Source organism: Quercus lobata, chromosome 6 (assembly GCF_001633185.2).
Source record: "Quercus lobata isolate SW786 chromosome 6, ValleyOak3.0 Primary Assembly, whole genome shotgun sequence".
In the NCBI taxonomy this organism is placed as follows: Eukaryota; Viridiplantae; Streptophyta; class Magnoliopsida; order Fagales; family Fagaceae; genus Quercus; species Quercus lobata.
Window position 1 is genome coordinate 33,188,171 of NC_044909.1, and position 12,618 is coordinate 33,200,788.

The 12,618-nt window shown below is 36.0% G+C and overlaps 1 protein-coding gene across 1 annotated transcript; it reads right to left on the reverse strand.

Annotated features, from left to right (window-relative positions):
- Nucleotides 1–5,896: 5,896 nt before the first annotated feature.
- Nucleotides 5,897–12,006, reverse strand: LOC115995204. The gene is made up of 7 exons (XM_031119665.1): nt 11,596–12,006; nt 11,231–11,316; nt 9,911–10,057; nt 9,670–9,778; nt 8,152–8,275; nt 7,043–7,313; nt 5,897–6,318 (listed from the first exon to the last, which is right to left on the reverse strand). The coding sequence occupies exons 1-7, from the start codon at nt 11,717–11,719 to the stop codon at nt 6,211–6,213; spliced, it is 969 nt and encodes a 322-aa protein (XP_030975525.1). The 5' UTR covers nt 11,720–12,006; the 3' UTR covers nt 5,897–6,210.
- Nucleotides 12,007–12,618: the final 612 nt, after the last annotated feature.

Consider the following 12,618-nt stretch of genomic DNA (forward strand, 5'->3'; position numbering starts at 1 on the left):
AGTATGCTAAACTTAACTAGATCCTCGGCGTTGTCAACGCCTCTGCCTCCACGGGCTCTTGTAATTGCTATAACCGTTCCTGCTCGACTGATTCCTTCTGTTTAATCTCCCGATTAACCGCCGCTACCAAACATTGTCTTGCTACCTGTTGATCTCCTCTTACAACGTCAATCCCTTGCTCGGTGTGGAATTTCACCTTCACATGCAAGGTGGACAGTACGGCCCCCATAGCATGGATCCAGGGCCGTCTGAGAATCGCAGTGTATGAGGAGAAGGAGTTCACCACAATGAAGTTTACTATCACCTCTTTCCCTTCAATATTAACGGACAGAGAGATTTGTCCCTCTGGGATCACCATTCTACCATCAAATACCACCAGGGGAGTGTCGTATTTAGACAAGTTTTCAACCTTTAGCCCCAATCCCTTGTACAAATCGGGGTACATCACTTTGCCCCGCTTCCTTGATCTACTAACACTCTTTTTATTACAAAGCCACCAATTCTAGCGGTAACTATTAGGGCATTGTCATGCGATTGAGTCGTCCCTTCCAGGTCTTCATCCCCAAACTCAATCAGCCCCCAACTCATCCTTAGCTTCTTCCTAGGCCAAGTGTCACTCTTAGAATTCTCTACCGAGACTACACTTAAAACCCCTTTGCATTAACTCAAGTTTGTGCTCATCAAAGTTGCAAGGATGACTTCAATCACCCCCAACAGCGGTGGGAGTGTACTCCTCTGAGTTCTCGATGCCTGCCCTGTAGCGTTGCCTTTAAGCATTACCACAAACTCTTTCAAATGCCCAGATTTTACCAGTTGCTCCAAATGATCCTTAAATACTCTGCATTGTTTAGTAGTGTCCCTTTTCTTGATGATACGTGCAATATAAGTTTTGATTCCTTCTTGCCGGATCACCTCCCATCTTACTCGGCCACCTGAAATACAGTTCGTTCTTAATCCGTTCTAGAATCTTATGAACAGGTTCCTTAAACATTACATTGACCTCCTCGGTCCAAACATTAGGCTCTTGGATTCTTAGCTCTCTCCTCGATCTTAGCTTAAAGCCCCTTGGCCATGAATCCTTTGCATACTGTGAAGTGGCAAGCGCCTTGCCTTTGCTTTACTGCTAATCATCCTCCCACCTTTTATACTCTTCAATTCGCCTCATTAACTAATGCATACTCTCGAGGGGCCTCATGGTCAACAAGTCTCGCAACTTCGAGTCTTGTGGAAGTCCTAATCGAAAGGTGTTGGTGGCCACCTTTTCATTGCCTCTCCCAATTTCATTGTAAAGTTCCCAATATCAGTTGTCATAGCTCCAAAGAGTTTCCCTAGCCCCTATCTTTATAGATAGCAACGCATCAACTAGTTGTGGCACTCGGCTACAAGTCATATACCGAGCCCCGAATTCTTGAATTAACTCACCGAAACTATGTATTGACCATTTCCTTAATCCATTGAACCACCTCAAAGTCGTAGGCCTGAGACTGGAAGAGAATACTTTGCACATAGGCGTGACATTTTGGTTGTACAATGACATCATCCGAATGTAATGGCTAACGTGTTCAACAAGATCGGCCTTACCATCATATGAAATGAAAGGCGATCTGTTAAATCGTTTCGGCATCTACTCACATTCAATCTCATTAGAAAACAGTGACGGGCCGCTCTGTGTAGAGCCCGGCTCATTGCATCCATCGCCACACTATGATTCCTAGGTTGCTTAGGAGAAATCGACAATCGCTCGGCGAAATCCCGCGATGTCTCTCTTGATGAGCGGGAACCACTTTGGTGAGAGAACTCTCCACTACTTTCCCAGGTGTTGCTAGATCTTTCAAGGGATTCATCACGATTCCTTCTTCAACGCCTTATAACACCCACCTCACTTAAATTTAATTTAATTGCTTCTAGAGTGGAATTGATGAATTATTTAATTCATTTTTAAGGTGATATTATTTTATATTATAATCCCTACAAAGAAAATTAATAAAAGAAGATGTAACGTGAGAGTTATTTTTTTCATTATTCATATTTAACTTTTAGTCTCCTTATCAGTTAAGGAAAAGGATAAGAGATTAAAACCTATTTGGATTAGGAGTTTAAGTGTTATTGAAATCCTTTTAGAGTTCTAGCCTATCTAAACAACCTTAATTTGAGTTTAATTGGGAATTAAAGTCTTGGAAGCTTATTTAAGTTTTAGTGGGTCTTAAACTCTAGCCCAAGTATGAGTGTTTTTTAAGAGTACTAATTGGAGTGGGATTAATCTTCCTACACCGAATTGGAGTGTTATTTTAGAGGTATATATATTGGGTCTTTTAAGTCAGTCACGTGAAAGGTAGAGAGAGACGTTGGATGCTAAAAGCTACAGCAAAAAGGATCATTGCCAAACTTGACAAAGACAACATCAAGGTAACTTCTAAGGAGCTGACTATAGATTTTGTGTGTGATATCATAGGTTAAAGATACATGTTGTTTATCTCCAAACAGTAGAGTCGATATTACAATATTACATGGTGCAAGATATCTTTAAGTTGATGGTATAGGATTTCTTGAAGTTTCTGCGTTATGACTTAATTAAGTGGTATGATAGGCATCTATATATATGTAGAGAGTAGAGAGTCATAATTTATGTACATAGCATGGTGAGTCATAAGATTACACGATATAAATACCCCAATTGATATCGAAATCCCTATATCCAATTTAAATAGACTATCATGAGATGTAAGTAAATACTGATGCTTGTGGATTATTTCGGATCTGATGGTAAAGTATTAAATACTAATGATAAGCCTTTGGTTAGAAAACATTGTTAGGATCTCACGTGTAGGTATGATGTATAGAGGTCAATATATGATTTTGTAAGAGGGATAGCATGAATGGATTATATAAATAGAGTAAGTACGGCTTAACTCAGCAAAATCATCGCTATAGCTAATGCAAGAGCTTTTGGTGGCTGCTTTATTTATTTTCTTTTAGTAAGAGGATTTTTAATTAGTAGTGGAAATCTTAGCACTTAATAAATCATCTATTTATCTATTAGGTTCAAGTGACATTGGCTTGGATAGTTGAGGTCTAAAGTGTTTTGGTGATTTGAGGTAAGTGGACTTCAGAACATGACGTCTCTCACGATATATATATATATATATATATATATTCATATATATTTTTTGGTAAAAATATATTTATTTGTATACAAAATTGCAAAAGTGAAGTTTCAAAAACTTATACCATTATCAATGCTTTATACACGTACTTGAATTTTATTATTTCTTGTATAACTGTATATGTTAAGAATGACTCAAAACTATATTTTTGAGAAAGTATTTGTTATATGATATATGATTGGTATTGACAATATTGTAATAAAGTAAGAATGTTTTCAAACGGTCAGCTAGACAAACTACAACATTTGTCAACACAGGGTTAAATGTTGGTCTTCGGCTGATGTAGTGTTATTGTGGTGTGGTGCAATGTTATCATTGCTCTTTAGAGCCAGTGTTGCCTATTTGAGGTTAGTATTCTTGTTCCCAAAGGAATCACCCACCAAGTGTTTAATAGTTTGTCTTTGTCTTGCTAATATATGTTTTCCATATCAAACTATTGTTTTATCATTATTGGCCTTCACAAGTGGAAAAATTGTCTATTATTATAGTATATTGTTTCTACCCATTTAGTGTATTTTGGCTAACTAAAGTGGTTTCTATTTTATTTACTAATTACAGTGTTATAGTTAAATGTTTTGTTCCTAGCAGTTTTATAGAATATATAATATTATTGTTAAAATTATTTGTAAATTTTTTGTAAGAACTATATTTTGTCAATGATACTATTGTTTTGTTTTGAAAAACGCCTTAATGTTATGTAATCTCTTATTGGGCTTCTAGCTCACCCCCCTTTCTCCACCCTTTTAGATTAAAGCAATAGAATATCTTTTGGTGGTAGATCATTGGAGCCATAGATTGAAGACTTCTTTTGGAGCTATGTTAGTTGATGGACTGTTTTAGTATACTTTCTTAGGATGGTGAGTTTGGCATTTGTGCAACTCTTTGAGATTGTATTTGGAGACTTTATTGTTAAAATTTTTGTTTTTTTATGGATTTCATAGGAAATAAATTTGATGGTTTGAAGTTTATTTGTTACGCTCTGTTCCATTATATTATTGTTGATTATTTATAGGAAAAGTCGTGCATCTAAATCCTTGGTATGGGTTTGGGGTGTTACATGCCTACCTTGTACTTCCAACTCCTTAACTTGTTTACACAAACACTCTAATTCCTGATCCCTTCTATCATAATGCTCCTGCTCGGGAATATCGGACGCTTATTGATACAACTGCGAGGACCCTTCTCTAAAGCCAAGCCATTCCCATTCTGTTCATAACAGCGATCCTAATCTCTTTTTTGCCTCCTTTGACCGACTGTCTGTAGAACTCGCCAAATGCTGGTCAGCCATACTCAACAATAGCTTATTTCGCCTAGAACTACAGCTAAGTAAAAGATCCCCACAGACGACGCCAATTATGCGGGCCAAATTTTGGTTAATGGGCTAACTCCTATATTGGGCTCACAACTTCCTACAATGGGAAGTTCCTTAGAAACGAAATCAATATTCGTGACTTGATTACCTATTCTCCCTTCAGAGCAGTCTCTCTCTCTCTCTCTCTCTCTCTCTCTCTCTCTCTCTCTCTCTCTCTCTCTCTCTCTCTCTCTCTCTCTCTCTCTCTCTCTCTCTCTCTCTCTCTCTCTCTCTCTCTCTCTCTCTCTCTCTCTCGGTTTGTAGTATTCTGGTTTTGTACTCTCTAGTGCCTAACCCCCATTCTTCCTCCCCTTTTCCTATTTATACCCTCCCTTAGTAGAGTTGGAATGATTAATTTTAGTATTTATTATGCAGGTGGGGCCCTTCAAGATTATTCTTGACGTACCTAGGTCCCACCTTGGAAACGGGGATTCTAGGTTTTGGGACTTACAATAAAGGCCGAATGTTGCTCTGCAGTGATGTCCCCTAAGGCATTATCGAGGTACTCCCTGGACTGGACCTCGAACGAGATTGAATCCCGAGAACTAACAAATTCGAGGCCAATCTCTCGAGCACTATAGATCGGGCCCACCATGAGATTGGTACCAAACCCTTAGCCCATGAGCCTGTTAATAATGGATCGACCACCGTACAAACTTATAAAAAAAAAAAGGTTCAATAAAAGTAACACATTATTTTTCACTCAAAATTAAAGTTCAACCAACATTTAGATAAAGAAATTAAGAGAAAAAGGTAAACACCATGGTTTTAAAAACCAGACCAAGGCAAAACCGGATTCGCCTTTGGCTCTCGATTTTTTACTGGTTTTTGCCAATTTTGGGATTTTTTTCCAAACCGGACTGGTGACCAGTTCAACCGGTAGGAATGTCCGGTCCGGTTATCATAACCATGTTAAACACACACAAATACATACATATATACATGTGTGTGTATAATATATATATATATATATAACTCATCATGTAATTAGGGATTATTGCATTTAATTGAAACCATATAGTTTTGATACTTACACAAATCACAAATAAATACATAGCACACATATTCTTGGAAGTGAATCTTTAGGCAAATAAGCTAAAGTTAAAAAGAATATTAAGGGAGATTGTTGAAACGATTTCGTTTTGCTTTGATCCGGAGGAAAGTTATTTCAAGCTCTCATTTTGCCTTCTTCCCTTTTTAATTTTGCCTATTCCACAATTATATTGAACAAAATATAGTAAGTTTATGGATTTTCCATTGTGAATAAAGAATATAATGAAGTTGTAACTTGTAATTGATGAAGAAAAGCGATCTAAACATTTTTGACACAACTCTCCAAGCAAATAAATAAAATGAAGAGAAGCAATTTCTCTAACAAGAATTTGGCATGGAAGTATCATTAAAATACCTTTCGTTAGTCATTAGAGGTATCCTGTACTTGTTTTCTTACACTTAAGTGAAAGTAACAATAAGAACATCAGGCTCTTTTTCAAATATTATCATTCACAGTTATACATAGTATTACATATGACTACACCAAGGAGTGCCTTTGAGATGCACACTTTTGTTGACTAAGCCGAAAAAGACTTAGCAACTAGCAAGCCCATAGTTAGGACCAATTTACTGTATTAGAGAGTCGGCCCATTTCTAGATCTTGTAATTCTTTTGAAAGTGATATACATACACCATTTGAATTCATAGGAGGCCAAGAGTTTTTAGTTGCTGAACATGCTCAGGCGGAAGAGCCGGGGGAGCCCAGTCAGATCCTGTCATCTCACCATCAACATCCTCGACCACATATTCCTGGAAAAGCAAATCGAATCAGTTTCACAACCAAGAATGAATAACCTCCTTATCAAAAGACTGAATAGCATTATAATATTTGGTGATGGCAAAACTTAAAATCATGAGTATAATGTTATGACTAGCTCTGTAAAGTACTTTTGGGAGGCCAACAATTCATGGAAAAATACATGGTGAATGAGTAACATGAAAAGTTAAGCATGCCAACTTGCAATATATATTTTCATCAAGCCAGAATTATCACCAAAAAGTTGCATAACAAAGGGCATATCCAACATAATTTAGACCAAATTGCTGAAACATTTGCATGTCCCCATGCAAACCTAAAAAACAGAATACTTATCCAAAATGGGGAAAACCCCTAGAAAACATACATTTCTGAAGTTTCTATAGAAAAGACAACCTCACAAAATAAACTTGCATGCCTGCCAGATCCAGAGATATCTGATAGTCTACAGCTTTTAAGCTTAAGATGAATATTCTATTAAACACAAGTGTTCTAATGCCAAGCCTCCCAATTGGATCCAAAAACTGGAACCCTTTTTCACTATTCCATCCTGATATTTAGTTCTTCAATGAAATATTACTCATTTATTATATAATGATCCCTCTTATACACAGCTATAACCTGAAGGCCTACTAGTTTGAGTAGTTGAGTTTGACTGGTTGAGCTTAGTGCAACATGGGTCTATCAGCATATAGAGGACAGGTCATCCATTCTCACCTTTGTTAGCATCCTTTTCGCAAGAATGTGATAGTGCCGCTGCCAAATTCTTTGTCCAACCATTGTAGCCACCAACACACTATAGAATATCCCAATCACTGTAAAAAGTCCCAGAACAATCAAAGCCATTATAAATAATAAAGGTAATCCTGCTTCACCAGCGCCTCCTAAGCAACCACATTCACCTGCCATACTGGCACAACCTTCAAAGCATGTGGTGCAGTCAGTCCACATACAGAGAGTACCAGGTAGGTGACAGTCTGCACAGACTCTGCAACAATAAAATGAAAAGTTGAATCATCTTAGTCAATATTGACTTGCATTTTTTAGTTTACATAGATAATTTGTGAATATAATAGACAACATATTTTTTAGGTACAGATATTAGTGCTTAATGCATTATACATTTCAACCTTAAAAAAACTCCTAGGCATACATAACCTATATAATTATTTGACCATCATACAATAATCAAAGTAGTAGCGCATAGGCAGATAGCAGGTGCACACAAATTGCAGCCTTTATGCAATAGATGACATAAAGGAAATACCAAGAAATAATTGTGAAACTATATATAATTAGAATGCCCACAATCATCATAGTAAAGCTGCCACGACATGAACAAGGATAATGCATCTTGAACAGTGATGATAAAAGCTCAAGGCACACTTGAGCACGAAGTCCTCATGAAGCCTAAGTTCAAAGTGCAAGTGCACATTCTATAAACACAACACATAAGTATTTCCAAGAGAAAAAAAAGCTTGCTTTTTTTTTTTTTTTGGTTGAGATTGGCACCTCCAAAAAAAGCATGTTTTTTTGCTTTACTACACCATTGAATGAGCTTCACTTTAAGATCAAGCAGCACTTCTACCTTGCTGCTTTGCTCCTTAAAAGCTCTCAACAGTTTAGGAGTTAAACCCAAGATAGATTCTAATTTTTTTAAACACCTCCACTTTATATTTAAAAAACTCTATAAAATATAGACTGAAAAAAGAATGAGTTGGATAATAACAAAATGATATAGCAGCATACTGACAGTCTGACAGTACAACTTAAATCATCTGTAACAATTATGGCAAAGTTTCAAAGTATATATGGCAGAATCATACCCAGGATGACAGCAACAAAGACATAATTCTCGACAAGGCTGAGCCAAATCATTCCGCACCCTTCGATCATAACAAGTAATGAAGCACCCAGACAGCCCAAGCAGCGCAAAAAACAATAGAGCACCTATACTCGACAATATTAATGCATGAATTATTATTTTTTTAATAAATAATATTAATGCATGAATAGTCAAACTGAAAACAGCATATAATATTAATGCAAAAAAAAAAAGCTAAGGTGACAACCGATATATAGCCTTGTCATTAGAGTCAAATAAGAAAATAGACACATCCTACAATCAATGGATAAAACAGTACTTGATTGGTATCCATTTCCCAAGCTAAAATGTATCCAAAGATTCTGGTTGTAAGCAAATTCAGGTTCACCAGTCATCACCTGCCAATAAATTTATATCCCTGCACTTCCTTTTTGTCACACTTATCATTTACTTAACAGAAAAAGAGAAGTTTGAGTGTTCTAACTATCATTAATGGTTGTCATGGAAAATACCACTTTTTTATATATAAAAAATAACTAATAACTTCATTCAAAACTTTTGAGCCTTAATACAGTATGAAAATCATCCCAACATGCTCCAGGGGCACAATATAACCTTAAATACATTCAACTCAAAATCATGATCAGAATCATTGTACTACTTAAGAGAAAAAAAGGGGGGCAACCAACTCCTCTGGTTCTTAAAAATAAAATAATTGGTCCCTGAAGTTTAGAAGGTTGCAATTAAGTCCCCTAATAATTTTAGTGGCAATTAGGTCCTTCTTGCAATTGGATGTGACGAAAAGTGTTGGCAAAACAATTTTGATTGACATGACATATGCCATATGGATAGTTGTCCACATCACATAGCCACGTCAATAAAAGAATTGTTAAATATTAGTTGGTTATAAGAACCTCTTATATGTTTGGGATTTGGTCAGAAAGGGGGAAGAAACTAAGAGAAAACAAAGAGATTTTCTTTTTGTTACTTTTAATTTTAAACACAAAATAATGCCACATATCAACAAAAATTGCCATATAATAATTCCTTTCTTGGGTGAGGTAAGTGTGCAGATATTTAATTGAACTTCTCTTAACATTAGCTACCACGTAATTATTACTATTATTATTTTGATAAGTAAAGCTACCATGTAAGAAATTAACACCACTCATTATCACTTTCTGTCTCTTAGACTGACAGGGAGGATGTAATTGCAATTTTTTAAATTATTTAAGGACTTTATTTTAATTTTTAAATGCTAAGGACCAAAATGGAACCTTGGGTAGTTTTCATAGACTAACTTAGTTGCTTACCCAAAACATAAACATATGTAAGTGACTGTACAAATAATTATGAACACAACACTATTCATATTAATGATGACCCAAAGTAAGAACAGATACACTAGCAAATTTACAGGATTATAGGTTGACCAGCACAGTTAACAAGAATCATAAAATTTTGGGGGGCATAAATATATACATTTTGACAACTATTATTTAGGTACTTAAAATTTTACCACATATGTAATAGAAACTAAGCTCACTGTCGAAACCCCATGCATGACGAAGCCAAGATTGCTTGTAAGTATCAATCAAATACACCAAGTACGCCAGTAAAGAAATCACCTGCATACAATGAAAATATAGACAGAGGAACCAAATTATTAATATGCAATTCCTCTCACCAACAACGCCCCACCACCCCCCCCCCCAAAAAAAAAAAAAAAAAAACCCAGAGTTAGAGAAAAAATTACATACAAACTGAACGGCCAGAAATATAAATATGATATCTCTAGTCACAAAGAATCGAAATTTCAAGGTTCGCCATTTCCTATCAGCAGCAACATGAACTCTCAGATGGTAAGGGGCCTTGCAGGTTGTGCAATGAGCAAAAGCAAACCCTTCCTGCAGAAGTCAAAGTGTGATGCAGATAAATTAAAAATGACACATTGGCAGCAATTCCTAAGGAACATAAGCATACATGCTAACAATTTGTATTGAACAACAGGCTACGCAAAGATCATCAAAAGCCTACCTCCAAGTAGATTATCTTATTGTAAGAAGTACGCCCATCATGAAATTTGCAGTTTATACATGAGACAAACAAAATTTGTGTGTGTATATGTGTGCATGTTATGCAACCCAGGATGCAGCTTGCCGACATGGCAGTTACCAACAGAATCCTTATAATGCAATATATTGTGGCGTGGACCTCAGTTCAATTTAGCAAGCAACAAGTGTATCGAGAAAAGTTCACTTTATAAACCTTCGTCACATACTTCTACATGCTCTGAATCACATTCATATGCAATTGAATGCATATATAACCCTAGTTTGCAGGTTCTCCTCCCCACCCTTGTACCTGCAAGTGGTTACTCTAATTTCTAACAAACATATACTTAACCTTTGAAGTAAATTAAAAATCTTGAATGTCTGTCAGTCCAGATTTACAGGGCAAAAATGGATTTAAACCCAAAAACAACTAACATTGCAGACTCAAGCTACCGAAATCTAAACATGAAAAAAAAGGGTTAAGACCACTTTTGCTACAAATGTTCTTTAGCTAAGACCAATGACTAGCATAAGAAGTGTTTTTTTGATAAGACCACTTTCTACTATGCAGTTTGATCATCAGTAGACTAGTGGTGCAAATTCAATGACTGACTGATGGGTACATACTCTAGGACATCCTAGACTTTGATCAACAGAAAGTGATGGTGTAGTGACGATCAAAATTGGGGTTTATAAAGTTGATCCACAAGCATGAACCTCACATAAATGATTAAACATAGTAACCATGCTAAGACCAATGACTAGTATAAGAAGTGTTTTTTTGATAACATAGGGAACCTTTCTAAAGAAGAAGAGCCCTTTGGACACACCTCTAGCCAGTAAAACCTACGAGCAACTGAACGCACTTGCCAGGATCAATCGCCGGGTAATCCAGGGGCATTTGCCCCTGACGGGCTAAGCAATTTATGCTTAAACCCAGGAGCAACTAGCATAAGAAGTGTTAATATGATTATCGTATGATATGCTCCTATCAATAGAATTAAAGATGGAAATGGGCACCCATACCCTTACGGCTCGCCAATGATCCAAACATTCCCGGTGTACATACTTCGATGTTCCTTTGCACTTGCAAGGAGCTATAAAATCCCTACCTGAGTGGAAAATAAGATAAAATCACAAGCAGATGAGCTTAAATTGTCCCACTCAACAATATATGCAAATGCAATTGTTTAATTGCCTCAATTAACTTGAATATACAGCTTTAAAAGGCAAAATTAACAATAACAAAGCACACTAAAAATTCATGTTAATGTTTCACCAAACTGAGGCTGATGTACTGGAACTAGACCTAAATTTCTTGATCAAAATTCTTAACACCAATTGTACAGTACAGAAAGAAACATAGAATCCAAAATTCTTAACACAATTACCATCGGTTTCGAGGCAAATTCTGCATTGAATTTGTTCGCCGGGGCCGGCCTCGAGGTCGATCTCGCTGGGGTCGGTGATCGGCAACGGAGCGACGAGAGGCGATGAGTCAGAGTGATCCGACATTGAATTGCGAACCAGAGAGAGAGAGAGAGAGAATTTTGATCAAGGTGTTGATGAATTTTGGGGAAATGCGTCTCGAAAAAACTAAGAATTCATCGAGGAAAAACCCTAATTTTCTAATATTCTCTCTCTCTCTCTCTCTGACCCTCTTTCTCTGTGTGAGCGTTGTTCTGAGAGGAAATTCAACGTCAGTGAGGTCCTTGATGACACGTAGGAAATAGTAGAAGAAGGAATAGTAAAGTCTCTGCAATGGTTGATGGTGGTGTTTTGAATTGCGTTTCCCAATTTGGACTACGCCTTTCTCCATTTGACCGCTATGTCCCCTCTTCACCTGTAATTTGTAATTTTCTAATTATTTTTGTGACGAAAATTTTGCCCTCCACTTCCATCCAGATTATTATTTGTTTAATTAAAAGTTTAAAACCAAATTATAAATTTTTTTGTTATAAAAAAAAAAAAGATAATTTTTATTTTAAGGACAGATAAATTTTTTATAACATAATTTTTATGTATAAAAGGTAGGAAAAAAGTTATTACAGTATTTGTACATTATTTGAAAATATTAGCTAGCAATTGAAAATTTTTTTAGGTATTAAAAAATACTAAAATATGTGATTTAGTTTTGCCATAAGAAATAAACAAAGGTGAAAAAAAGCAATGTGATGGATCTAAATATAAATATATAATACTCTCTTATACAATATTTTTCACAATTTGTTAAAGTAATAAGTTATACTAGCCTTATCACAAGCTGCACTTATGATGAGGCTCTTTTTTATTTTTTAGTTCAATATCATAATTTGTCAATTTGAATTTGTCTATTGTTAGTAATGTTACACGGGAATTAATTTTTAAGAAGTTAAAATTTAGGATTTTAAAAATAAGTAAACTGCTGAATTTAG

Coding starts and splice junctions, on each gene's coding strand:
- LOC115995204 (XM_031119665.1), bottom strand. CDS start 11,719: ATGTCGGATCACTCTGACTCATCGCCTCTCGTCGCTCCGTTGCCGATC. Junction 9,779..9,910: donor TATTTCTGGCCGTTCAGTTT/GTATGTAATTTT, acceptor CATTGTATGCAG/GTGATTTCTTTACTGGCGTA. Junction 8,276..9,669: donor TAGTTTCTATTACATATGTG/GTAAAATTTTAA, acceptor TGTCGAGTATAG/GTGCTCTATTGTTTTTTGCG.